The sequence below is a fragment of the Macrotis lagotis genome, chromosome 5, assembly GCF_037893015.1.
Source record: "Macrotis lagotis isolate mMagLag1 chromosome 5, bilby.v1.9.chrom.fasta, whole genome shotgun sequence".
NCBI lineage: Eukaryota > Metazoa > Chordata > Mammalia > Peramelemorphia > Peramelidae > Macrotis > Macrotis lagotis.
The window spans coordinates 245,148,050-245,175,039 of NC_133662.1; the positions used below are offsets into that span (position 1 = coordinate 245,148,050).

The 26,990-nt window shown below is 42.3% G+C and overlaps 1 protein-coding gene across 2 annotated transcripts; it reads left to right on the top strand.

The window, feature by feature from the left end:
* ALDH3A1 (aldehyde dehydrogenase 3 family member A1) lies at nt 1–26,710 on the top strand. Of its 2 annotated transcripts, XM_074189243.1 has the most exons (12): nt 1–215; nt 1,465–1,598; nt 7,323–7,489; nt 9,671–9,899; nt 10,924–11,009; nt 14,659–14,867; nt 15,947–16,064; nt 18,615–18,756; nt 22,454–22,620; nt 25,036–25,135; nt 25,833–25,963; nt 26,274–26,710. In XM_074189243.1, the coding sequence occupies exons 3-12, from the start codon at nt 7,328–7,330 to the stop codon at nt 26,286–26,288; spliced, it is 1,359 nt and encodes a 452-aa protein (XP_074045344.1). In that variant the 5' UTR covers nt 1–215; nt 1,465–1,598; nt 7,323–7,327; the 3' UTR covers nt 26,289–26,710. The 2 variants fall into 2 exon arrangements, with proteins under 2 accessions (XP_074045344.1, XP_074045343.1); XM_074189242.1 differs by lacking the exon at nt 1,465–1,598 and having other exon boundaries at nt 2–215.
* Nucleotides 26,711–26,990: the final 280 nt, after the last annotated feature.

Genomic DNA, 26,990 nt, shown 5'->3' on the forward strand with positions numbered 1-26,990 from the left:
GACTTGTTAGAAAGTGTAGGACTCCAGATTAAACTTCTCCCTCTCATTTAAATATCAATTTTGCTCTGTCACGCAAACTTCCTGGTCTCAGAGCCAAGTGGTGATATGGAAAGAGGGAAGAAAAGACTTTAAATAGGAAGGTGTGAGAGAGTGGCTATCTTCAGTTGCTAACTAAAGTTGCAAGGAGTCCTAACCCCTGAAAGAAGCTGTAGAAGGTAATTTTTTTGATTCACTCTGGTTGAATATTTCTAGTTTTTCTTGCTCTGTATACGTCTAGAAAATAGTTTCTATAATATACTAATAATTCACATTATTGAATTTATCCAGAATGATTGAATTCATGAATATGCATTGGAACCAAGGTTTGACTCTTGGATGTGCAGAAGTCCTTTCTCTTCATCATCTCCCAGATGATTGTCCAGTGTGCTAAGTGAGATCTCTCAGACTTGGAGTTCCCTGGAGGCTTGTTTTCCAAAATGAATTCTTCTCTGTTGATAATCTTTAACTGTTATTTCCCTAATAAATTTAACTACTGGATAGTTGGAGATTATTTGAACTCCATTAACCAAATCCACAAAGACCTTTGGGGGAAATAAGCTAATTGAGAGATATAAAGAGGTTGGACATTTTGCAGCAAAATTAAGAGTTTAACACTTATTGCTCAGGTCTCCCTTAGCACTTCCATTCTATGATTTTGAATGATGACATGCTGAAAGATTGCTGTAGGTTCCTAATATTTTTGTGAGAAACATAATTTCGTTAGAACTTTCTGAATATGAAGGATGAAGAGCAACAAGAACTGTCCAAAAGTGAAATGGGATACCTCTAGGAGGTAGAGGGGAGATGACCTCTTGTCTGGTAGGTCATAGAGGGGAGTCTTGTTTCAGGATTAGATTGAACTGAATGGACCCCAAAATCTTTCCCTCTCTGAGCTTTGTGATTTGGGGGACGATTTCATGTTTTACATTTTAAGAGGGGGAAAGTGTCACTAGAATTGAAATATTGGACTTCCTATTTGACTCAAATGAAATGTCTGTGTCCTCTGCTTTTCTCATCTGCAAAATGAGAGAGTTAGACTAGATGGTCTCTTACACTTCTGAATTTGAATATAACCTCAGCCTGTTACTTGTCTATAAAAAGAGGGAATTAGACTAGGTGGCTTGGAGGTCTCTTTCAGCTAGAAGTCTAGTAGCCTAAGATTTGTTCTGGGAGCTTCCGGACCCCGCTTTTTCTCTAATGTCCCTTATTGGTATGTGCTAGAAAGTAGAACCACAAGGTGATGGACTAGCAATTCCTCAACTTAGATGTAACCCTGCTGATTGAGAAAGGCAGACTGCAGGGCTGCTGGGGTGTTCCAGAAAAAAGAGAGATCAAATACCACTGTACACATTTTGTATATTCTTAATATAAAATGAAAGTTCCTTGAAGGTAGGGGATGGTTTTTTCCTTTGTATCTATCACTAGTGCCTGGGAATGACTCTCCTTGATCCCACTTTGGAGTTTTCTTGGCTAAGATACTGGAGCAGTTTGCTATTTTCTTCTCCAGCTCATGTTTCTGGAAACTGAGGAGAAGTGACTTATCCAGGGACATATAGCTAGTAAGTATCTGAGGTCAAATTTGAATTCATGTCTTCCTGATTCCCTGCCTCACATTCTATCCACAGTGCCACCTAGTACACAGTAGGTACTTTACAAAAAAAATGCATGATGAGTGATAGGGCTGGGAAGGGTGGCTGCTTTCTCCTCCAGCAACTTGAGTGGGGGAAGGGTATATTCTCCCCTAGCACCCTGTGCTGGTTCTATGCCCTTTGGCAAGATTTCTGTGGGAAGGTAGCAAACCCCGTCAGGGTGTCACCGTTTTGGTGGTTATCAAGACTCTCGGGCAAAGTCATGGGAAAGATGTGATGATAGGACTCTAATGAAAGGAAGTCAGGATTCCTGTATTTTCTTCCCAATTCTACCACTGACTAGTGGTGTGACGCTGGGTGGACCTTTTCTTATTTCTGTGCCTCATCATCCTCTTAAGTGAAATGAGAGGGTTCAATCATTTGGCTTTTAAGGTTCATGTTTCCTCTGTTGTTCTCACTGGTGGAAGTGGAAAGCATGGATGAGGGAACTGGTTTGGATGCTGGTATGTTTCCTTCTTGGGCAGAGGACCATGATGAGGGGAAAAGTTTCCTTCTGTTGGTTTACTGTTATTGTGGTTTGGGTTGTTCTCGTGTTCTTTGGTAAGATGCAGTCTAGACAGGAACATGTTTTAGTCCCAAAAAAATCCCTGAAGTCCTGGGTTCTAATTCCATGTCAGAGTGTGATCTTCCCCATCTGGGTTTTCCTCCTCTATAAAGTGAGGGATGAAGTTGGATTAAATGATCTTCTAGTATTTTTTCAGTTTTAATTCCATAATGCTATCATCCTACCTGCCACTTGAACTCAGTTTCTCCCAAGTGTATATGGGAACATTGCTCTCTGACTTACCTAAGTTCTAGAGTTTGATACATATCAAATGAGATCAAAGATAGAAAGATGCTTTGAAAAGCATAAAGCACCAAGAAACTGTAAAGGTTTGTTAGCACTCTGCTGTAGCAGGGACCCTTCAAGCTACCCACCTACCCTGGGCCACCCTGATACTTCCTGAATTGAAGGAACCGCAGGTGCTCCATCTCCCAGTGTCTTTTCTCATAGACCAAACATATTTGATGCACATATGAAACAACAATAGGAGATATTTAATTAAAGCAGTAATAAGATAATCAAGACAGGGGCAGCTAGCTGGCACAGTGGGGGGTGGCTAGGTGGCTCAGTGGATAAAGCACTGGCCCTGGAGTCAAGAGTACCTGGGTTCAAATCCGGTCTCAGACACTTAATAATTGCCTAGCTATGTGGCCTTGGGCAAGCCACTTAACCCCATTTGCCTTGCAAAAACCTAAAAAAAAAAAAAAAGATAACCAAGGACAAAGAATTGATCTGCCACACATTTGCCCTGCCCTGCCCAGCCTATCCCATGTTTCCTATTTCATATATACCAAGTCATCCATGCCAGAGTATTGACATGGGAACTGGTAGTCTTGTAAATAGTATTGTGGCTTCCATCAGCCTGGGAACTTGGACCTACTGTTTTCTTTTGGAACAGGATCCGGGTACCGCTGAAGAGAGGCCATTGGAGACCAGAAAATCACCTCAGCTCATAGCATAGCTATTATTTTTCTTCTTATCTTCTTGACTAACCTCCTCTTCCTATTCAGTATCTCATTTTTTTTTTTCACAAAAGACTGTGAAACTCAGGGTAATTTACAGCTTTCTAGGGAAAACTATTTGGTTCATTAAAAATGTATTTCAACCTGAACCATAAAGGTAAGAACATGGAAACCAGTCCCTTAAACATGAGGCAATAGGGTTGAATGACTTGCCCAAGGTCACACAGCCAGGCAATTATTAAGTGTCTGAGGCCGGATTTGAACTCAAGTATTCCTGACCCCAGGGTCGGTGCTCTATCCACTGCACCACCTAGCTGCCCAATCCATTTGTTAGGTTTGTGGGAGACCTATTTGAGTCAAAGAGGATGACCTGAAATCAGACATGGACAGAAGGAATTTCCCCAGGAACTCTATCCCCTTGTCTAGGAGATCTCTCCATTAAATTTGCCTGGGTTCCACATTGGGATAGTGGTAGCAAGGTATAGGAGGCATAGGACAAAGGTAGAATAGGACAGAGGTAGAAAAAGGCCCATAGGTCTGTCTGGTGGTGGAAGAATGAGGAATGGAAGGCTTGGGTGTCTGAGTGCCATCTAGCATGAGATGCAGGAGCTTGGTGGGGAGCTGGAATGGGTTCCCCAAACTCTTCTGCTCAAGCAAATCATCACTGTTTCTAGAACTTCTACAGTTATCACAATGAGAGTCTTTAAAGGTCAAAGGGAGATACTTCGACTCTGAGAGGGGGAGTCCCAAAGGGATCAGATTCCTGGAATTCGGGGGAAAGTTAAGATATGTTCAAATATGCAAGATATTAATTTTGGGGAAAGTTAGGTTAATCAACTGAGGGTATACTGGGGGAAGCCCCACCCCCCCATTAGTGAGTTATTCCAGACAAGAAGTGGTTCACAGCAAAGCATTTCTGGAAAGGAGACATAAACAAGGGTTTCAGAGTTGGAAGACTTTATTTAAAAACAAACAAGCAAATCAAAACCACAGTAACACATATTGCTTGAAAGAATTACAGAAACTCAAACAAAGTAATTGGGAAAGGAGAGAGGGAGAGAGAGAGAAACAGACAGAGACACAGAGAGAGGCAGAGACAAAGAGAGACAGAGAGATAGAGAGAAACAGCGACAGAGACTCACAAAGGGAAAAGAGAGGTAGAGAGTGAGAGAGAGGCAGAGAGACAGAGAGACAAACACACAGAGAAGCAGAAAGATAGAATCAGAAAGAGTGAAACTGAGACACAGATAGGCCCGGAGTCAGAAATACAGACCAAAAGAGACAGACAGACAGACAGGGTATTCCTTGCCTTTGACAGCAGCTTGATGTTGGTATTCCAAATTGTTTATTAGGTATTACCATGTTTCTAAGAGAAGAGCCTTGAAGGAATTGCAGAATTGAAAGACACAGATCTCAGAGTTTGAAAACACTCAGATTTTTCTAGAGCCACAAAATCTCAGAACTAGAAAGGACATTAGAGACCATCTAGTTCAAGGGTTCTTAAATTGGAGTCCATGGACCACCAAATGGTTTGAGGATAGATTTAAGGGAATCTAAAAACTTTAAGGGAGAATAAAAATAATATCTCTTTTCAACTAATCTCTAACTGAAATGGCAAATGAAAGAAGCCAGGGAACCTGAGGGAGAAAGACAAGGAAGGAGAGCATTCCAGGCATGGGAGACCATCAGGGAAATTGAGTGGAATCAGGAGATGGGCTATCACGGGTAAGGAACACAAGGAGATCAAATTGCAGAATATTTGGAGGGCTGTAAGATGTAAGAAGACTGGAAAGGCATGAAGTCTCTGAGAGTGGAACAGTAGATTTCTGGAGGTAGTCAAAAGTCACTGGATTTTATAGAATAAGGGATTGATTTGGTTAGACCGGTGCTCCAAGATCTCTGATGGCTCAGTGAAGAGTGGACTGAAGTAGGGAGAGACCAGAGACAGGGTCACTGACCAATGAGCAGTCATTTGTGACTGTACCAGAGTGGTAGCAGCATCAGAGGAAAGAAGAGGGGATATATGAGAGTTATTAGAAAGACACAATTGACCGATGTGTCAACTGATTGGATGGGGAGAGATGGGTGAGAGAAAGTGAGGAGTCCAGGAGGACTGAAAGTTTGGGAAACCGAGTCACTGAGTCACTGAGAAGATGGTGGGAAGTTAGGAAGAGGGAAGAAGGGTATAATGAGCTCAACTGAAGAGGTTAATGAGACATCCAAGTCAAGACATCCAGACTACATTTCTGATTTAAGTCAACAAAGAATTATTTTTATTCAAGGTATACATAGAAATTGTTATGCAGCCTTTGCTGATTTTCTTATTTGTTCAGACTAATCTTTAGCATTCAGATAACCTTTATCTCTATAAGTACAAACTGGTTTTGGAAAACAAACACAGCTGAATTTAGTCACAAATAGTCTATTGTTTGGAACCCAACCAGTTTGTTTGTTTTTCTCAAAGAGGGGGTGTAGCCCTGAGATGGACAGAACTTGGGAGAACTTGGCTTGAGAGGCCCTAAGTTCAAAACCTGCCTCTGCTGCTCATTATCTGATTACCTTTGGGAAAGTCACCTTCTCTTCTAGACCTCATTTTCCTTCCTTGGAAAGGAAGGGGCTTGGTCTGGAAGCCTTGGGAATCACTGCCTCCCTGCTCTTGAGCCCTTAGATAAAGTCCCATTTCTCTGGTGGTTCAGGATAGAAAAACGTACTGTCCTTCTGAGAGCTTTATAGTAGAAGTCAAGCAAGTGTGAGTTTGTCCCCATTTTAGAAATGACAAAACTGGGTCTCAGAGAAAGGAAGTGACTTGTCCAAGGTGAGATAGCTAGCAGCTATCTGATAGTTGGTCAACCAGCAGAGTAGGTAGCCATCTCCAGGATACAGACTGAAGCGTCCAAAGACCCCATCTCCAAAGTTCTCCCCCATTCATCTGTCACATTGCTTGAATTCCGCCATTTTGTACTCTTTTCAGTTCAGTACTGTCACCTCCCGGATGAGTTTCTCTTCAAATGCAGATAGTATGGATGGATATATACATGTTGAGGGAAGGAAGAGTTCCATTATGACTTGGTGGCTGATGGTTTCAGAGAGGCAATGTCCTGGTGGAAAGTGCCTCAGACTGAGAGCAGAGAGACTGACTGGCTCTGTCTCAAACTTACGGTGTTCTGGAACAAATTGCTTCACCTCTCTGAGTTTCAGTCTTTTATTCTAAAAATTAAGGGAATTGGTATGGCTCTTTCTAATGTGGCATCATGGAATGTTCCCTGGATTTGTAGTTACAAGATCTAGGCTCAGATCCTGACTTGTCTTCTTGTTCTGAGAGGCAACACTGGACTTGGGGTCAGGAAATCCTGAGTTCAGATCCTGCCTTTGTGTGACTATAGGCAAGTTTCTTTTCTTTTTTATAAAAAATTGTATTTATTTAAGTCAATGGCCCAAGGTCACACAACTAGGTAATTATTGTCTGAGGCTAGATTTGAACTCAGGTCCTCCTGATTCCAAGGCTGGTGCTTTATCCACTGTGCCACTTGACTATAGACAAGTTTCAAGGAGTTTCTGTTTAAACTCAGGTTCCATACATCCAAGCTCTTAGGGGAAGATTAGGATTTCTCATAGGCTACTGTGATGTCCTAATGAAGCCTGTTTTTTCAGGCTAATGTTAACTAAATCTCCATCTCATATATTTTGTTCCAATCCAACTCTCCCACAAGCTGTTTCCTACACATGCTAACCTATCTCCTACCTCCACGCATTTGCCCAGGCTGTTCCCTACTCTTAGAATGCCCTCCTTCTCACCTCCAAGTCTTTGGCTAGCTCAAGTCACAACTCAGTGACCACCTCCTGTATCAGGCTTTATTGATCCCCCCTAGTCGGTAGTGCCCCTCACTCCCCACCCTGAAATTATTTTGTTTTTATCCATCTGTGTCCATGTTGTAAACCCTTATTAGAATGTCAGCAGTCAGAAACTGGTTTTGGTTTTGTTTTTACATTTTTGATATTTCACACAGGACCTGGTGCATAACATTCCCCTGAGAAGTGTTTGTTGTCTTGAACTGAATAGAAAAGGTGATACTTTTCATTTTCAGTTCTAAAAAGTCGTTTCAGTTTCCTATGGTTCTATTTTCTCAGACACCATGAGTAAGATCAGTGAGACCGTGAAGCGGGCCAGGGATGCCTTCAACTCTGGCAAAACCCGACCCTTGAAGTTTCGGATCCAGCAACTGGAAAACCTCCAAAGGATGATGAAGGAGAGAGATGAGGAAATTGCTGCAGCCCTGTTTGCTGATCTCCACAAGGTACCACTTCAGTTCATGAACCCACCCTTGGTCAGGATCCCATCCTAGAGTCTATGGGACATACTGGAGAAATATGGGCAAACTATATCTTTCTTTGAAGAGCTTAGGGTTTTTAAATGGGTAAAATAGATTTAAACTCCCAGAATGATTTCTTCCAGCCCGAAATTCTATGACCCTATAAATAAATGACCGGACAGATGGAACATAGGGCAAATTCAGGGCAAATTCAAAATGGAGGGAAGTAATTTGGAATGACTTCAAGATGGGGAGCAGGATAGGACTCTAAAGAATGGGGCAGAAGGACAAGAGTGGGAAGGGGGGGTCCACACAGGTAGGAACTAAAGCAAAGAAGTAGAAACAGTTTGTATCAGGGTAATGAGCTTGACCAGAGTGGAGGCTTTTGAGAAAGAGATATGATTGCCCATTGTGGAAGGAAGGGCTTTGAAATCCAGGCAGGGAGTCACATTAACCAGAGCAAGAAGGACACTTAGAATGGGCTCCATCAATGGTGGAATGGATATGGTGGCATATGTATGAGTGATGGGATTTCAGAAAAGCCTGGAAAAATTTGCATGAACTGATGCTGAGTGAGATGAGCAGAACCAGAAGAACATTGTATGTCCTAAGAACAACATGGGGAGGGCGGCTAGGTGGCATAGTGGATAAAGCACCGGCCCTGGAGTCAGGAGTACCTGGGTTCAAATCAGACCTCAGACACTTAATAATTACCTAGCTGTGTGGCCTTGGGCAAGCCACTTAACTCCATTGCCTTGCAAAAATCTAAAAAAAAAAAAAAGAACAATATGGGGTTATCAACCATGATGGACTTATTCATTTCAGTAGTACAATAATCAAAGGACATTTTAGAAGACTTGTGATGGAAATTACCATCCATATCCAGAGAAGGAATTATGGAATTTAAATGGAGTTCAAAGCTTATTATCTTCAATTTTTTAAAGTTGTCATCTTTTTCTCTCTAATGTTTTATATCTTCCATTTGGATCTGATGGTACAGTGGATAGAGCATTGGCCTTGGAGTCAGGAGGACAGGAGTTTGAATCCAGCCTCTTCCTAGCTGTGTGACTTTGGGCAAGTCACTTAACCCTGACTGCCTTACATCCAGGGCCATCTCCAATTGTCCTCATTCATAGCTGGCTACTGGACCCAGATGGCTCTGGAGGAGAAAGTGAGGCTGGTGACTTAGCACACCCACCCTCACTCAAATCCAGTTTATGTGTATGTCATGGCATCACCTCCCTGATGTCATGGTCTTCTTGGAGAATGAAGGACAAAAACATTATTAAGTTTAATATGTTTATAAATATAGAACTTATATCAGATTGCTTTCTGTCAGGGGAAGGGGAGAGGGAAGGGAATGAGGGAGAAAAATGATAAAACTCAAAATCTTGTAAAAAATATTATTGGTAAAACCTACTGTTGGGACAGCTAGGTGGCGTAGCTGATACCTAGGTTCAAGTCCTATCTCAGACCCTTAATAATTACTTAGCTATGTGACCTTGGGCAAGTCACTTAACCCCATTGTCCTGCAAAACCTCAAAATAAGTAAATAAAATTACTTTTTAAAAAACTAGTGTTGCATGTAGTTTGAAAAACAAATAAAATATTTAAATTTTTTAAAAAATGATGGACTCAGGTTCATGGATGGTTTTCCAGCCTCCATCCAACAAACCAAGCCAAAAAGTAGAGCTATAAGAGATTTCAGAGATTCCCCTGTCTGACCCTCTCAGTTCAGAAGATGAAAGGAAGTGACTTGTCCAAATGACCATAATCATGTTTTTTTATTATACAGTAGCAGTTCACTATCTTGACTCCTTTCTTCACAAATTGCTGTATACAATAGATGTCCATTATTAAAACGGCATTCAAGGGGCTTCTCAGACAACAGGCTATCTTCTCAGTGGTTATTGGCTTGGTTCTCTGCCACTAATTTGGGGAAATGTATTCGGAGACTTTTTGGCAAAATATAAAAAGAGACTGACCTTAATGCAAGGACCTGGGTTTGAATTCTGTCACTGGTAATTGCTCCTTATGTGATGATGGGTAACTCTTTTCGCCTTTCTTGATCTCCTGTATACAGTAGTGTAAAATAAGAAGGTTATGGCGGATCGGGTTTGAGTTCCAGAGCCTGTGATCTTACGCCACATTCCATTGTCTTTACAGAGCAAGTGGGTGGCACTCTATGAAGAAGTCATTTATGCTTTGCATGAGGTTGAGTATGCACTTGCCAACCTTGCCCAGTGGGTCCAGGATGAGCCTGTGGAAAATAATAAGACAAGTAATGATCAAGCCTACATCCACTCAGAACCTCTGGGGGTCGCTCTGATCATCGGGGCTTGGAATTACCCCTTTAATGTGACCATCCAGCCATTGGTGGGCGCCATTGCTGCAGGTGGGGAAAACTTTCTTCTGAATGAAATAGTCTTCTAGATTTATAGCTGGAAGGGACCTCAGAGTCCAACTAATCAAAACTTCCCGTTTTATAGATAAGGAAACTGAGATCAGAGAAGTTGGGTATTTGAACCCAAGTCCTCTGCCTACAAATCCTGTGTTTTGTGCTGGGAGGAAGGTGGGCTCATCATGAATCATGGTAGTGCTCCCCAGAAACAGTCTCAGGATAGCCCAATGGACCCCATTACTAAGAGGAGTGGTCAGTTCAGTCAAACTACCATAATCAAACTGGGTGAGACTCAATTCTTCAGGTAGACTCATCTGTAGTCTCTCCCAGTATTACTACATGTATTAAGAGACTATCAGCATGATTTTTGGCTGAATCATTAGTGACTTGACCAGCAGTTTCATAAGATCAGAAATTGCATAAAGTTAGAAGGGACCTCCAAGGTCATCTAGCCTGCTCACCCCTTTATTTTGCAGATAAGAATACTGAGTCCCGGTCACTTAGACATTAAGCAGCTGAGTCAGAATTTGAATCTAGGATCTGACTCCAAATCCATAGTAGGCACTATATAAATACTAGCTATAATTATTATTACTACTAATAATTATCCTGTTATCTCTTAAAAATGAGATATAGGGGAAAGACTGGAGGCTCATGTGATCAGGATAGGAGGTTTGGTCAGGGTTGGAACACAAGATCTGGATCCCAGCAATAGATAGATGTGGTGCAAGCATGTGGGTATCTATACAAATGTGTATGCATCTACCTATGTGGCTGGGTGTGGACTCTCTGGTCTCTGAGTCTGGGGCCTCAGGTCAGGAGAAGAACAGGGGTTGGGGAGTGGAATGAAAGGAATGGGAAATGTGAGAAGGAAGCCTGTGCCTCTCCACCTAGATATGTCCTATGCTGCTTACAACTCGAGGTGATAGTTAAGAGAATACTAGGGCTCTTGCATTCATGGGGTATAGGTATCTGAGGTAACACTCTGGGTGAAGGTGTCATTTCTTGTGTCCCATAGGCAATGCTGTGGTCCTCAAGCCTTCTGAGGTGAGTGAGCAAACAGCCAACCTGTTTGCCAAGATGCTCCCTCAGTACCTGGACAAGGTAAGTTTTGGCTCCAAACCTTCTCTGCAGGGGAAATAATGGAAGTCACATGAGTAGAATTGGAGGTGGGGGACCAGTCCTGAGAGACCCCTAGATGTCTCCTAGCTTGTAAATGTTTTTAGGGGAGGGATTCCTATCTTAACTAAACTTGATGCCTTCCAAGTCAGTTGGATACAAGTGCAGGACTTAATTAGTTTTGTTGAATTAGCCAATCTCTTGCATGTTATTTATTATCTCTAAGACCTCAGACCAATAGCATAACTTGCTGGGCTTCAGTCTACTCCTCTGTAAAGTGAGGGGTTAGTCTAGAACAGAGGTAGGGAACATCTAGTCCAGGGACCTGTGAATTATTTGGTCTGGTGCTGCCACAGCAACAGCAGGTGGACTTGAAATTTAATAAATCCAGGAGATTTTTAGGGGTGAATTAATTAAAAATTTGAAAAAAAAAGAAAGTTTGACCAAATATGGCAGGATGATTTTTAAGCTGATAATTTTAGATGGCTTGCGAATGATATCATAAATATCCAAATGACCCTTGGCAGGAAAAAAAGTTCCCCATCCCTGGTCTACAATGATGTTTAACATCTCTTTACACATAAATCAATATTCTAAGTATTTTAGAGAGAATGAAACTGAGGTCTAGAGAGAGTGTGATTTCTCTGAGATCATACAGTGGAGCCAGGCCTAGACCCCATCTACCCCTGATTCCCATTTCAGTGTTGTTTTTTCCACACCAAACATATCTGTCCATACTTCCTCTTCCTATTAGCAAAGGAGAAGGATGGGGGGGGGGGGGGTACATGGAGTACATTTTCCTTCATTCTGCCATATTCCCCAGTAACAACAATGGGGATTCTAGTTCTCAGAATCCATTCTGCCCCAATAAATACTTTTATACAATGACCCACAATCATTCAATTTCATTCCTTTAGTTTCAAGAAAGTACTAGGTGTTTCAACAAAGTGTTCTAGGTGCTACAAGAAAGATGAATTTTAAAGACAGAACTCCTACCTTACAGATGAATGGGAAGAGAAGACATGAGCCCACATAGCTATAATATCAACTAATAAACAAGCATTTTATTCGTCTTATATTATATCCCAGGCACAATGCTAAGTAAACTGGCAGCTGGTGTTGTGGTGGTAGGAACTAAATCTGTTGTCAGGAAGACTGAGGTGAAATCTGGTCTCAGAAAATTACTAGATAATTACTAGATATATGATATTGAGGCTAGTCATTTAACCTTTGTCTGCCTCAGTTTCCTTAACTGTAAAATAGAGAAAATAATAGTGCCCAGGTTTGTTGCAACAATCAAATGAGAAGACATTTGTACAGTACTTATAGCCTCCTGGGCATTTAATAGGTGCTTTTCTCTTTCTTTTTGTTTTTTTGGGGGGTTTTTTTGCAAGTCAATGGGGTTAAGTGGCTTGCCCAAGGCCACACAGCTAGGTCATTATTAAGTGTCTGAGGCCGGATTTGAACTCAAGTACTCCTGACTCCAGGACCCGTGCTCTATCCACTGCACCACCTAGCCGCCCCCCTTTCTTTTTTGAGGCACACCTGGATAAAAATGAAAGTCAGACCTCAAGGTGGCTACAATCTATGAACAGAGACAATTATAAACAAAACATGCATAAAGTAGAAATGAGGTAATTTCAGAGAGGACACACTAAAAGCTGTGTGAAGACTCCCTGGAGGAGAGGACATTCAAGTTGGATGTTTAGGAATTTTTTTATTTTGAATAACATAAAATTTATATTTCCAAGTATGTGTATAAATTTTGAGCATTCTTTTTTTTTTAATTTTGAGTTCCAAATTCTCACCCTCCTTCTCTTCACCCTTCCTGAGGCAGTAAGCAATTTGATATGTTATACATGTGCAGAACATATTTCCATATTAGCTATGTTGCAAGAGAACATAGACAAAAAAAAACAACCCCTTCCCCCCACCCCAGACACACATACAAATAAAAAAATCAAAAATAATATGCTTCAAAACTTCAATCCGCATTCAGATTCCATCAATTCTTTCTCTGGGGGTAGATAGCATTTTCATCATAATCCTTTGGAATTATCTTGACTCATTGTATTGCTAAATCATTCAATACTCTTCATCATTACAACGTTTTTTATTTTGTAAGACGTTTCCTGATTCTGCTCACTTCCCTTTGCAGCAGTTCACTTAGGTCTTTCTAGATTTTCCCGAAACCAAACCTTTTTTTTATGGTACTATAGTATTCCACTTAATATTTATATACCACAACTTGTTCAGCGATTCCCCAATTGATGGACATCCCTTCAATTTCCAATTCTTTGTCACCACAAAAAGAACTATTGTAAATACCCTTGTATTTCTTTTCCCTTTAAAAAAAAAATCTTTTGGAGTACAGACCTAGTGGTGGCATTGCTAGGTCAAAGCATATGCACTTGAAGGGTTAAACCTTTGGGTTTAATCCCAAATTGTTTTCTAGAATGGTTGAATCAGTTCACATCTCCACCAACAGTGCATTAGTATCTCATTTTCTCTACATTCCCTCTAACATTTGTCATTTTCTTTTCCTGACATATTAGCAAATCTGAAAGACCTGAGGCAGTACCTCAGAGTCATTTCTTTATTCAAGAGTGACCTAGAGAATTTTTTTCATATAACTATGAATAACTTTGATTTCGTCTTCTGAACACCGCCCGTTCATATTCTTTGACCATTTATCAACTGGAAATTGATTTGTAATCTTATAAATTTGACTCAGTGCTCTATAAATTTGAGAAATGAGGCCTTTATCAGAGAAACTTACTGTAAAAACTTTTCCCCAGCTTTCTGCTTTCCTTCTAATCATAATTTTTTAATTTTAATTTAATATAATCAAAATCACCTATTGTATATCTCATAATACTTTCTATCTCTAGCTCACAAATTTTTCCCTGATGATAGATAAGAATTTAAGGATGAATTGGGGAGAAAGGGGAATTCCTGGGATAGGGAACAGTGTGAGAAACGATACAGAGATAAGAAGGACAAAGCCATTTGTGGTTTTGAAACAAATTAGCAAGGAAAAAAGCTAGAAAGTCAGGTGGCACCAGATGGGAGAAGGCACCTGTTTCATTAACTACCTGTGGAAGGGTATCTGGGAATCAGTAATAAACATTTATTACATACCTATTGTGTGCTATATACTATATTAATCACTGGAGATACAAATATAAAAAAGATAGTCCCTTCCCTCAAGGATCTTACAATCTATTGAGGGAAGATAACATATGAAAGGAAACTAAAAAGGCAGGACAGGTAGGTTGATGGAGGATGGAGAGAAGAAGGGAGCCAGCACTGCTGAGTGGGAAATGAAAAGATGATTGGTCTGGTACCCTCCTTAAATGGAGGTTTGGGGAGGAATTCGTCACATAGGACAGGTGATGAGGGTGAGTACTAAGACTCATAAGATAATGAGGTCCCTGGGGAATATGATGGAGCTGTGGGAAATAAAGCAGTGGTCTTATTACAATCAAAGAATCACAGGAGCCCATATTTGGAACTGGAAAGGACTTTCAAAGCCATTTTGGTCCTCTGATGCCAATTCTGATTCCCGCTATAGTACCTGTCTCTCAAACTGGAGTGTTTTATGAATGATCTCTTCAATGTGCTTCCATGGCAGGACCTGTTTCCAGTTATTAATGGTGGTGTTCCTGAGACCACAGAGTTGTTGAAGGAGAAATTTGACCACATCCTCTATACTGGGAGCACAGGAGTGGGCAAGATTATCATGACGGCTGCGGCCAAGCATCTGACCCCGGTGACCCTGGAACTGGGAGGGAAGAGTCCTTGTTACATTGATAAGGACTGTGACCTTGACATTGCTTGCAGGTGAGACAATATTAGAGAATCACAGTCCACCAGAAAGTGTTGGAATTAGAAAGGGCCCAAGGAGTTCCTTAAGTCATATCATCATTGAATGAATGAATGAATGAAAGAATGAATGAATGAATAGCATACACTATATGTCAAACCCCATGCATTGCATTGGACATACAATAAGAAAATTGAAGAAACAACACAATGGAAGAGGTGGTCAGGGAGGAGTATTTAGATTTGACAAATCCAATGGTGGTGAGTAGAGTGTTAGATTGAGGTAACTGGTAAAGGAGAAAACTTATTGGGTTTGGAACCAAGAAGGTCTGGCATTGCTACTTATCTGTATGACCTTGGGCAAATCACTTCACCCCCTCTGAACCTCATTTCCTCCTTTTGCATGGACAGAGCTGGACCAGACAGCCTCTAAGGTCTTTTGTGGTCCCAAGTCCTAGGAGCCCTGGGGCATGGCACCACATGTGATATTTTGTTTTTGATTCAGGTGCACAGCCAGAGCCAGATGAATCTAACTGTTCCATTAGATGGACAAGAGAGAGCTTTGGCCAGATCCCGTAGATTCTGCATCTGTTAACATATCATTAAACCAACTATTAAGTTCTACCATTTCTGTTAGAGGGAAAATGGTGAAATCATGTGTAATGAACAGCTATCCTGAATGCCGCCTGTTCTAGCCAGTTGTCTTGATGTGGGGGAGATACAGATAAAACAATCCATGTAAATGACCACTTCATTCCTCTCCCTTGATCCCCTTGCCTTGGGTTCCAATCCTGCCCTCACCTGGAAGATGCTAACTGGGGTTTCTGTTCCAGCGGCCATCCTCATGAATTGGGAGAGGGAGGGGTGCCATGCCCTGCACCCTCCAGCTGCCGATAGGGCAAAGTGCCCTACCTCTGGGAATGGAAAACCAGCCAGGATATGGCATGCTATTTTTCAATAACCAGGGCTGGATCAGGTCCTCTAGAAGCCAGAACTGCAATTTCCTCCCATGTTCCCAACAAATGAAAAACACATAATCCTATTCATTTTTTATGGCAGGAATGTTCTTCATTTTCTTGAAATGTGTTTTTTTCCAGACGTATCACCTGGGGGAAGTTCATGAACAGCGGCCAGACTTGTATAGCTCCAGACTACATTCTCTGTGAGCCTGCTCTGCAAGGTCCAATTGTGGAGAAAGTTAAAAAATACCTGAAGGTGAGTGGGGGGGCCATGAAATCACTTGTGCCCGCCTCACAGCCCTTCATGGGGGTGGTGGTAGAGAAGGTGCGTGGTTATGGGTGTGGGCTCTCAGAAGGGACCTCTGGAACACTCCATAGCCTCCTCCTACTAAGTGAAGTGCTCAGTGTTGGGGAGAGGGAGAAAGGTTAACAAGAAATCTCTTATGACCAAGGAGTTCACGTTCTAATAAAGGAGAGTATGGTAAGAGAGAATTACGTATAAGAAACTAACAGAAACTTTTTTTTTAAGTAATCACCCAGGGTCACACAGCTAGACAGTGTTTGAGGTGGAATATGAACTAAGATCCTCCTGACTCCAGGGCCACTACTCCATCCACTGTGCCACCTAGCTAGTCCAAAACAGTTTTTTTTTAGTTTTTTGCAAGGCAATGGGGTTAAGTAGCTTGCCCAAGGCCCCATGGCTAGGTCATTATTAAACATCTGAGGTCGGATTTGAACTCAGGTCCTCCTGACTTCAGGGCTGGTGCTCTATCCAGTGTGCCACCTAGCTACCCTGGTCCAACACATTTTTAAACAATCTTTTTTAAAATTTTGAGTTCTAAATTCTATTTCTCCCTTTAGGCCCTTCCGTATTTATTGAGACGACATGTGAAATTATGCAAAACAAAATGGACCCATTTATTAGGCGCCAATTACAGTTGTTTTCTCATTTGATTTTCACGATAACACTGGGAGGCAGTTACTGTTACTATCTCTGCTGAGGAAACTGAGGTAGACAGACTTGCCCAAGGTTATACAACAATCTGAGGCTACATTTGAACTCAGGTTTTTTTTGATTTCAAGCTCAGGACTCTTTCCACCTAACTGCCTCCAAATAGGAGGTAACTTTAGAGGGCAGCCAGGTGGAGGTCCTACAGAAATATAGGATACGGCTTTTACATTTGAAAGAGATCTTGTTTCTTAATTAGCTGCAAAATTAGTATAAATGATCAGTGGGGTGTGGCATTGTTTGTGCTCAAATGATATAGATCCTAACAGAAGGACAAAGTCGAGAATGAGGGAGGTGATATCTCATTCTACTTTGAACCTTTACTCAGACCACAAAGGGAATGTTGATTTTAGTGCTGAGTCTCTGATAACGTGGAGCAACTGAGAAAGGATGTGGGCAAGCTGAAATGAGTCCAGAGGGCAGAGAGCAGGATAGACTCAAATCCAGATATAGAGAGGACAGCAAAGGGTCAGGATAGCTGTCTTCAAAGCTCATATTTATAGGATACTTTAATTTTCTTTTTAAATTTAGTTTACTTGAGTCTTATGACAATCCATGGAGATAGGCATTATTATTATCATTATTATTTTCATTTTATAGGTGGGAAAACTGAGACTCAGAGAGTATAGGGACTCGAGTAAGTCGTGGGATAGATAGATAGATGATAGCTAAGTGGATGATAGAAAGATAAATAGAAAGAAGGATGGGCAGGTAAATGGATGATCAGATATATAGATGGATGGAGTCAGAAGAATCGATGGAGGTGATAGATGGAGAAGAGACTGATAGATGATAAGTTGGATGAATAGAAGGATAGATTGATAGGATAGAAAGACTGATAGGTGACAGATAGAAGGAAATAGAAAATAGTCGGATTAAATAGACATATTGATGGTTAGAGATAGATAGAAGGGGGGGTAGCTAGGTGGCACAGTGGACAGCCCTGGAGTTGGGAGGACCTGAGTTCAAATAGGACTTCCTTCACTTAATAATTGTATAGCTATGTGACCTTGGGCAAGTCACTTAACCCCATTGCCTTAAATAAATAAAGAAAGAATTTTAAGAGATAGAAGGATAACTGGATGATAGATGGTTAGAAAAACAATAGAAGAGTAGATAGGCAAGCAGATAGATACCTGCAGCCAGAGAGGTAAAGTAATAAATTTATACAATTTAAGTGGCACAATTTAATGAAGGCTGGAAAATAAGAAATCAGCCTTGGTTACTGAATTATGAACAGGAAGCAATGGAAAGAATGGATTTTCTGGGGAAAGACCCTAGTTTTGGGGTCAAAGGAGATGGGTTCTTTTTTTATCTGTGTGATCCTGGTCCATAATTCTAGGCCTTAGTTTCCTTATCTGTAAAATGAGGGAATTGGACTGGGTGATAGATAAGATTCCTTTCAGCTCTAAATCCCCAAAACAGTTCTTCTTAGAAGCTCCAGACATTCCCTGAAATTTGGTCCAAGGCCTCATAATTATTCAGTGAATGAATGGATGAAGGAGGTAAAAAGCATTTCCTGATGTGACAATATGCTAAACACTGTAGACAGAATTAGAAAAAGTCAATCAGTTGCTGCTTTTAAGGAGTTCACATTCAAGGAACCAGAATGGACCCTGAACCTGAGATTTCATTTGGTAGAAGGAAATTCCGGATGATTGAGCACCATCAGTGCAGGTCAGGGGACATGCTACAATTTAGAGTTTTATGGAATTGTTTTGTATCTGAAATATTAAAAATGATTTTATATACATTCAATCATAAACAATTTTCACACCATGCCTTTCTTTTCCAAAGGAATTCTATGGAGATGATGCCAAAAATTCTCCTGACTATGGAAGAATCATCAGTAGCCGTCACTTCAAAAGGGTGATGGGCTTAATTGAGGGGCAGAAGGTTGCCTATGGCGGGAATGGAGATGAGGCCTCTTGTTATATAGGTGGGTTGTCGCTATCCATCCCTTTCTTTTCTGATAATCCTGGTCACTGGATAATTTGGTCACTGGACCCACATGATTCCAGAGGTGAAAGTGAGACTGGTGGCTTAGCACAACGCCCTTCACTCAAATCCAATTCACATGTTTATTGTGACATCACCTCCCTCATGTCATGGTCTTCCTTGAGAAGGAAGGACAAACATCAGCAGCTTCCCTTTACCATGAAGAAGCTGAGTTTGGGTTTTCCCACCAGTAGGATTTAGGCACAGGGCTCAATGGATGTGGATTAAACGATTGTGTTGAATGGCACCGAGATGGGGGCAGTTCTGTCCCCCCTTCCAGTGTTGTTCTTGGGGTTATCGCCCACTGCCCACCTCAGACTTGACCTATAACTGTTGCTTTGAACAGGATGGGAGGGAGGGAACTGAAGGGTGGAGTAAGCATTTGGTTGAGCCCTCGGGATATCTACAGGGTTTTGTTTTTGTTGTTTTATGTTCCTTTTGTCTTGGAACCTCCATTTTCTCAAGGCGAAGGCAGGTTTTCAAGGAATGCCAAGACAAGTTGATGCAAAGGATGACTTTGGCACCAACATTCTTTGCCACTTCAGATGACCTGGAATTATCACCTGGGGTGTGGTGATAATTGCCTGGGAGCAGATCCAAACATAACAAAGATTTGGGCAGGGTAATGAAGGACACCCAGTCTCTCTGCCTCCCTCTGTCTCTGTCTCTCTCTTTTTCTTTGTCTCTGTCTCTGTCTCTGTCTCTGTCTGTCTGTCTGTCTGTCTGTCTGTCTGTCTCTCTCTCTCTCTCTCTCTCTCTCTGCTTGACCAACTCAGTCACTGTTCCCATGTTCCAAGTCAACACTTTAATTCACCAGTCAGTCAATCATTTATTAATTTATCTCGAGCATCATGGTTCAATGGATGGAGAGTTGCCCTTGGAACCAGGAAGACTGAATACTGGCTGGGTGGCCTGGGGCAATTCATCTACCTTCTTATGTTCTTAGGGATTTTCCCTTGGAAGAGGACAGCAAGAAGGCAATGCCATGTCATGAAAGTGAATTGAATTTAAGGAAGGGAAGGCTGGGCAAAGTGACCAACTTCATTTTATCCTCCAGAGCCTTCTGGGTCCAGTGACCAAATATGGATCAGAATGACTGGAGATGACCCTGATGTAGTGGGAGAGAGACTATAATTACTGAGGAGGTAGAAATCTGCACTGGTGGAGGTAGTTCCCTCCCCTGAAAGGCAGGTTTTCCATTCTTTACTTCTATGCTCATGCGGCAAGCACAAACATAAAATCAAGTTTTGCCTTCAAGAATCTTAAATTTCTTGGAGAGATATGTCTCCTTCTTAGTTCTTCCTTATGAGGGTATTCTCTATTTTTTGGAGGTAATGTGACTTGCCCAGTGAGTTTCTGAGGTTGTATTTGAACTCAGGTCCTCCTGACTTCAGGGCTGGTGCTTTTTCCACTAGCCACCTAGCTGCCCTGAAGGCATTCTTGATAGTGAATATTTTCCTTTTTGGTTCTCTTCTGGGGCACTGGTTGGTCCCCAGTGGGGTTGGGGGGGTAGATAAGAGGAAAAGGAAGGGAGGCTGGGTTACATAAACATGTCTTCAGGTCTATTTAGCTTCTTCCAGATGCAGTTTCTTCCTGCCCCAATCCCCTGCCATGGCAGTAATGAGCCAGAACACACAGAAACTAGACCAGATTTTAACACAGCCTCCCTCACTCAAACCCAATTCACTTTGTTGTCATGGCATCATCTCCCTGATGTCATGGTCTTCTTTGAGAACAAAGGACAAACATCTAAACCAATGTCCCAGAGAGGACTGTGAACAATCCCAGATGCCAGATCTTGAGACCGATCACAGTGAGGACAGGCTAGGGGAGACTCCCCCATGGCTCAGCTCCCATCCCTCTTGGATTGTAATGGGAATGTGTGATTCTGAGTTTCCAACATACTACTCTGCCTCTTCTTTACAGAGGAGGAAACTGAGACCTAGAAAGAGGAAATATATTGCCTAAGGACATAAAGGTAGCAAATTTCAGCCGGGTGAACCCACTTCTTCTGACTCAAAATACATCTTTCTACTTTTGCACCCTAATACTTCAACCATTTTTTCCCCATCCCAGGTGCATCTTTTTGATTTGACCTTTGTCCTCCCAACCAGTGCTTTGTCAGGACTATCATTGGGAGGGAGGTTTAAAGGGGGAGGGGAGATTGCAGTTTTTTTCTCCAGAGTTTACTTTTCTTCATGCAGGCAGAAGGGTGTGGGGCCAGACTGACTCAGAGGATACTCAACTCTGACCATGGGAAATCCATAGACCTATCTCTTTTATTTCAAACCCCACTCCCTTTTTTTTTGTTTGTTCTCATGTTGTTCTCATTGGCTTTGAGGTCTCTAGGGCATCCCCTGTGGGCTGTCCCCCACAACTTGCTTGATGCAGTTGATGGTAGGGAGATGGAAAAAGATGAAGGGCCCCCAACTTCCAGTTAGAGACCTGCCTTGTTATCATAGTCATCTCAGAAGTCACCAGCAAACAAATGTTTGGCAATGCTGGGAGGTTATTTGGGACAGCATCTGGGATTATTCACAGCTTTCTCTCTTTAGATGTTTGTCATTTGTTCTCAAAGAAGACCATGACATCAGGGAGGTGATGCCATGACAGGCATGTGAATTGGATTTGCATGTGTGTGTGTGTGTGGGGGGGGTATTGCTGTGCTAAGATACCAGCCTCTTTCTCCTTGGGTGACATTTGGATCCAATGATCAGATATGAATTAGGACAACAGGAGATGGTGCTGGATGTGAGGCAGAGTTAAGTTACTTGCCCAAGGTCACACAGCTAGTAAGTGCCAAATTTCGAGGGCAGAGTTGAACTCAGGTCCTCCTGACTTTGAGGCTGGTACTCTGTCCAATCAGTTTAGAAAGCCGCCTGAAACAGCCTGACATCCCATGCTCTTACCCCCTGCTCCTTGCAAGTATTCTTCGACCTCCTTCCATTCCTTCCTCCTGATAGCCTTCTTTCCAGTTTGGGGCATTCCCTTGCCTGTCTCCTCTGCCTGGAATGTTCTTTCTCTTCTCCACCACTTCCTGGATTCCTTCAAGTCTCATCTAAAATCCTACTTTCTGCAAGAACATTTTCTAGTCTTTCTGCATCTTCGAACCTTCCCTCTGAGAGCTCTCCCCCTCTCCCATTTTCATCTAGATCTCATTTGTACAAAATTAAATTAGAATAAAATACAGAAAAAAATGTATTTAATGCCCACTATGTACAAAGGAAGTCCTTGCCCTTAAGGAGCTTACAATCTAATGAAACTTAGTTATTTGCATGTGTCTCCATCACTGGAATGTGGGCTTCTGAGGGAATGACCTGGGGTTTTCCCCCCTTTCCTTGGACACCCAGCCTTAAGCTTAGTGTCAGCCTCCTGATAGATAACTAATAAATGTTAGTTGATTGAGTAAGTTAAATTACTTGCTTAGGGTCACCAAGTCAGCCTGTGGTAAAGATCGGAGTCTTTCTGATTCCAAGGTCAATTCTCTACCCACTCAGCACCCCTCTCCAATGGATTATTAGTAATTGGTTGAAAAGGTTCTTGCAAGGTTGTATATGAGTGGGTTATGCATGAATGAAGAATGAGGCAACCCCGAGATTTCTTATTTGGGCGCCTGTTTTGTGTTTTGGTCTTTCTAGCACCAACCATTCTCACTGATGTTGACCCAAGATCTAAGGTGATGCAGGAAGAAATCTTTGGGCCTATTCTCCCCATCCTGTGTGTGAAGAGCTTGGATGAAGCCATCCAGTTCATCAATGAGCGTCCAAAGCCCTTGGCTCTCTATGCCTTTTCTAACAATGACCAGGTAATAAATACTAGGCCCCCCCCCCCCATTGCTCCCCTTGCTGTTCATCTCCTCCCATAATACACTCATACAGGCCGTCAAGACTCCCTTTCCTCAAACTGAATCAAATTCTCTATCTAGAGAGTCTGGGACCTAAGCACTATCCAGAGCACCCAATGCCATTTCAGCTTTTTGGGGCATTGAAGTCAGAGTAAAGGGAACCTTGGGTTCCTACAAGCCTGGGGCTGCTAGGTGATGGAGTCAGGAAGACTCATCTTCTCACTTTGCAATATGGTCTAATTAGTTATGTGACCCTGGGCAAATCACTTCACTCTGTTTGCCTCAGTTTCCTCATTTATAAAATGAGCTGGAGAGGAAAATGGCAAACCAGTTCAATATCTTTGTCAAGAAAATTCTAAATGGGGTCTCAGAGTCAGACATGACTGAACAACCACAAAAATGACATCATGGATATGAAAATACCTTAGAAAGTTTAAAATTCTTTAAAGTATTATTCTCCTCAAGCTCCTGTCCATTCTTCCTGGGTTATGCCTATTATTCCTTTCAGGATAATGAGGGAACTGGTGGTTGGGACCAGGCCGTACTGGGTATCTTAAAACATTTAATGCTCTTTTTGAAGACCCTATGTTATGATCTGGGTTTAATTTTTCCCTTGTCCTCCAGGTCCTCTCCGCTCTCACCCCAATCCTAAGAAAAAACCAAAAGCACCCTTGTATTTACCTGGATTCTTTCCATTAAAATAATAGTAAAAATAATGATGATGATGATGGTGAGGATGGTGAGGATGATGATAATGACATTAAATGCAAAGCATTGAGCATGGGGGCAGGGAGTATCATTTAGTCTGTCCTCTTGTGGGCCTGTCTCCACCACCCAAAGTCATTGTTGGTGCCCAACAATGTGAGCTTCCTGCCCCCACCCTAAGCCTCTGGGTGAGGGAAAAGCACCAAGCTTTTCCCAGGAGTCGGCCCCACCTAAATCCTTGGAAATGGGTTCCATGCTCAGCTCCACAAAGGTGAATCACAGAGCAAGGGAGGAGCCTGCCCTAAATGCTGCCACAAAAGATGGAAAATCCAAATATTCTATTGTTCTCTATCTTCTCTTTCCACTCCCTGCTTCTGATCCCCACCCAAGCTCTAATCCTGGCCTCTAAGAGCAATACTTCCCAAAATACAAAGAACTTTTATCTATATCACTCTGAGGTAGAAGGGGAGTTAGAAGGGGAGGTGGAAAATCTCATTTTACTGATGAGAAAATTTGGCCAGTCACCCAGAGCCACACCCAGAATCTGTCATAGGATTCTGGTTTCAGAGCTGGAAGAAATCTTAGAAATTATCCAGCGGGGGTCTAATCCCTCTCGTTTTTTACAAAGGAGGAAACTGAGACCCAGAGAGAGGGTAAGAAACTTATTTATTAAAAGGTCGCTGGGTAGTTAATGTCTAAAGCATAGGGTCTGGAGTCAGGAAGACCTGAATTCAAATGACCTCAGCTGTGTGACCTTGGACAAGTCATTTAACCTCTGCCTTCATTGATAATAATAGTACCAACCTCAGAGGGTTGTTGTGAAGATTAAAGGAGATAGCATGACCTGGCACGGACATGTTGCGACATAAATGCTTATTCTCTTAGGGTATTACAGATAGTGGAGCTGCAATTAAATTAATTAAACCCAGGAGTTTTTCTACTGGTCAATGGAAGATTTGGACTCAGATATAATGTATTCCTCATTATTTTACACACGCTCTTAGCCCGAGCTCTAACTTGTAATTCTTAGCCCCAGTCCCCACTGGAATCCAAACCCCCTGGGTGAGTTAGCAACTTTCCTCACTTAGAATCACACCATCCTCAGTATAGTTCAGAGGCCCTTCTAAACCACTCCTTCATTTTACAGTTGGGGAAACTGAGGCTCAGAGATCTGCCCAAGGTAGATCCAAATAGATTTGAACTGGGTCTTCTGATTCCAAATTCAATACACTTTCCACTATGGCATGCTGTTTGTGTGCCTGTCTTCACTTTGGAGGGACAGCCTCTGCCATCTGGACCAGAGGGTGTGGCTCTGGACAAAGGATAGACTGGCCTGGCTAACTCCTCTCTCCTTTCTGATAGGAAGCTGTCTCAGGAATTCTGGGTTCCTCAGTCACCAGGAATCCCAAGGCAGCAAGTATTGTCTGGGCACTCATAAAATATGGAAGGTCAAAGTTGCAAGGGGTCTCAGAGGGAAAAGTCTAGAAAGGAAAGGAGACTTGTCCAAAAGCACAGAGCAGGATTTAAACCCAGGTCCTCAGACTCCAAATCTAGTGGTCTTCCCATTAGACTATTGCCTCTCTCTCTTCTGACCCCACAGCTAGGACCCCTTTCCTGGCAAAATAAGCTCTCTAGTCCATTTTACATATAAATCTTGGTGCTGTCTTCTAGGTCACTAAGAAGATGATTGCAGAGACATCCAGCGGAGGTGTGACCATCAATGATGTGATAGCACATGTTGGTGTCCATACTCTACCCTTTGGGGGTGTAGGTGAGTTCCAGTCCTCTTTGATCCCTACTGGTTCCATGCCCTTCTTCCTGACCCCAATGAGCCCTGGGGAAAAACTTAGTTTAAAAAGGCCAAGGTCTCCCACGGCAGCCAGAGCCATCTCCAGTCATCTTGATCCATTTCTGGCTACAGGATTCAGATGGCTCCAGAGGAGAAAGTGAGACTAGTGACTTTACACAGCACCCCTCACTTAAAACCAATTCACGGGCATGTCATGGCCCTATCATCTTTCCGATGTCATTGGCCCTCTTTGAGCATGAAGGACAAACATCAACGACCTTGACCCTGGGGAATAGATCACATCTGGCCAGACTATAGGAGCCTGTCAAAGTTGGTGAAGAAGCCACATTCTCATTTAAGATGATGGCATCTATCTACCTGCCATACTATGGTGAAGATCAAATCAAAGTGAGGTCACATGTGTAAAAGTCATTACAGATCTTAAAGGGTGGTTATTGCTGTTATCTCACTAGAGTTTAGACTGTGCTATAGAAAGAAGAGAAGAGGAGAAAGGTGGAAAGGGAAGATGATGGAGAAGAGAAGGAGAAGGAAAGAAAAGATGTGTGTGCTGGGGAAATAATGGGCAAAGGGAAAGAACAAGCATCGTCATGACCTGTGAGCTAAAGTCCAAGGCTACCCACTCTCACAAACACACATGTATGTTCTGACTTCCTTGTAGGTGACAGCGGCATGGGCTCCTATCATGGTAAGAAGAGCTTTGAGATCTTTTCCCACCGTCGGTCCTGCTTGGTCCGGCCTCTGAAGAAGGAAGAGACCGACAAAAGCCGATTCCCACCTTTTCCCGCTAAGGTGAGACAGAACCCTCAAATGTCAAGGCTGGGAGGAACCTTTAGTTGTAGGACCAAGGATTTAGGAGGGGAAGGTTTATTTAGAGTCTATCTAACCTGAACCCTTCATTTTCAGAGGAGGAATCTAGAAGGAAGAGGAGGTCAGAAACTGGGGTGGAGCTTGGAGAGGAGTGGGCTTTAGACTGGATGGTCTCTTTGTTTCTTCCAACTCTGATTTGATGAGTCTATGACTTGCCCTAAGAAAAATGGGAGGCTATGGAAAGTCTCTGATGCCCTCTCTAAAACCTTCTCCCCTTCTCCCTTCTTCACAGGCCTCACTCAAATGAAGAGGTAGCCATGGTCCTTTGCCCACTGGACCAAACTGATGTCTGGAAACCCATCATTTCACTCCTAGCTCTGGAGCTCCTCCTCTCTCTTCTACTTGCTTCAAGTAATCCTAACCCTCTCTCAATTAGCAGCTTGTGTGTAACCTCCTCTGAGAAGTTTTCCCAGACCACCCCAGCCTACAGCTGAAACACCTTGCTCCTTGAGATATCAGAAACTATCTAATGTCTTTACCAACCCTTGACCTTGTAGAGATTCCTTTGGGTTGTTGGTTCCTATGATGTTGTGTCTTAATCTAATTAGACTGGAAGCCCCTTGCAGGCAGAAACTGTCTTGCTTTTTTTTTTTTAAATATCCTTCCCTTGGTGCCTAGCATAATGCTGATATGGAACATGTTTCAATAAAGACCTATTGAATAAACAAATGAATGAATTTTTTCCTTTGTCAGTAAAGACAATAGTCTTCCTTCTCCACAAGAACGTGCCCATCATCTTAGACTACAGAAACATTGGGGAAGTAGGATGCTACATAGGAAAGAACATGGGCTCAGTAGTCAGAGGACCTGGGTTCACGTTTGACTCTTTTTATCAATGTGACCTTGGACAAGTCAGTTTCTTCATCTATAAAATGCAAACATTCAGTTAGGTGCTCTGAAGTTCCCTTCAACTCCCCATCTGTGACCCCAGGATGTCTTTGCCATCAAA

Excerpts from the sequence above, each read along its gene's own strand:
- ALDH3A1 (XM_074189243.1), top strand. The coding sequence starts at position 7,328 with ATGAGTAAGATCAGTGAGACCGTGAAGCGGGCCAGGGATGCCTTCAAC. Across the intron at positions 11,010-14,658 it reads TCCCTCAGTACCTGGACAAG|GACCTGTTTCCAGTTATTAA; the intron begins GTAAGTTTTGGC and ends CTTCCATGGCAG. Across the intron at positions 16,065-18,614 it reads AAGTTAAAAAATACCTGAAG|GAATTCTATGGAGATGATGC; the intron begins GTGAGTGGGGGG and ends TCTTTTCCAAAG.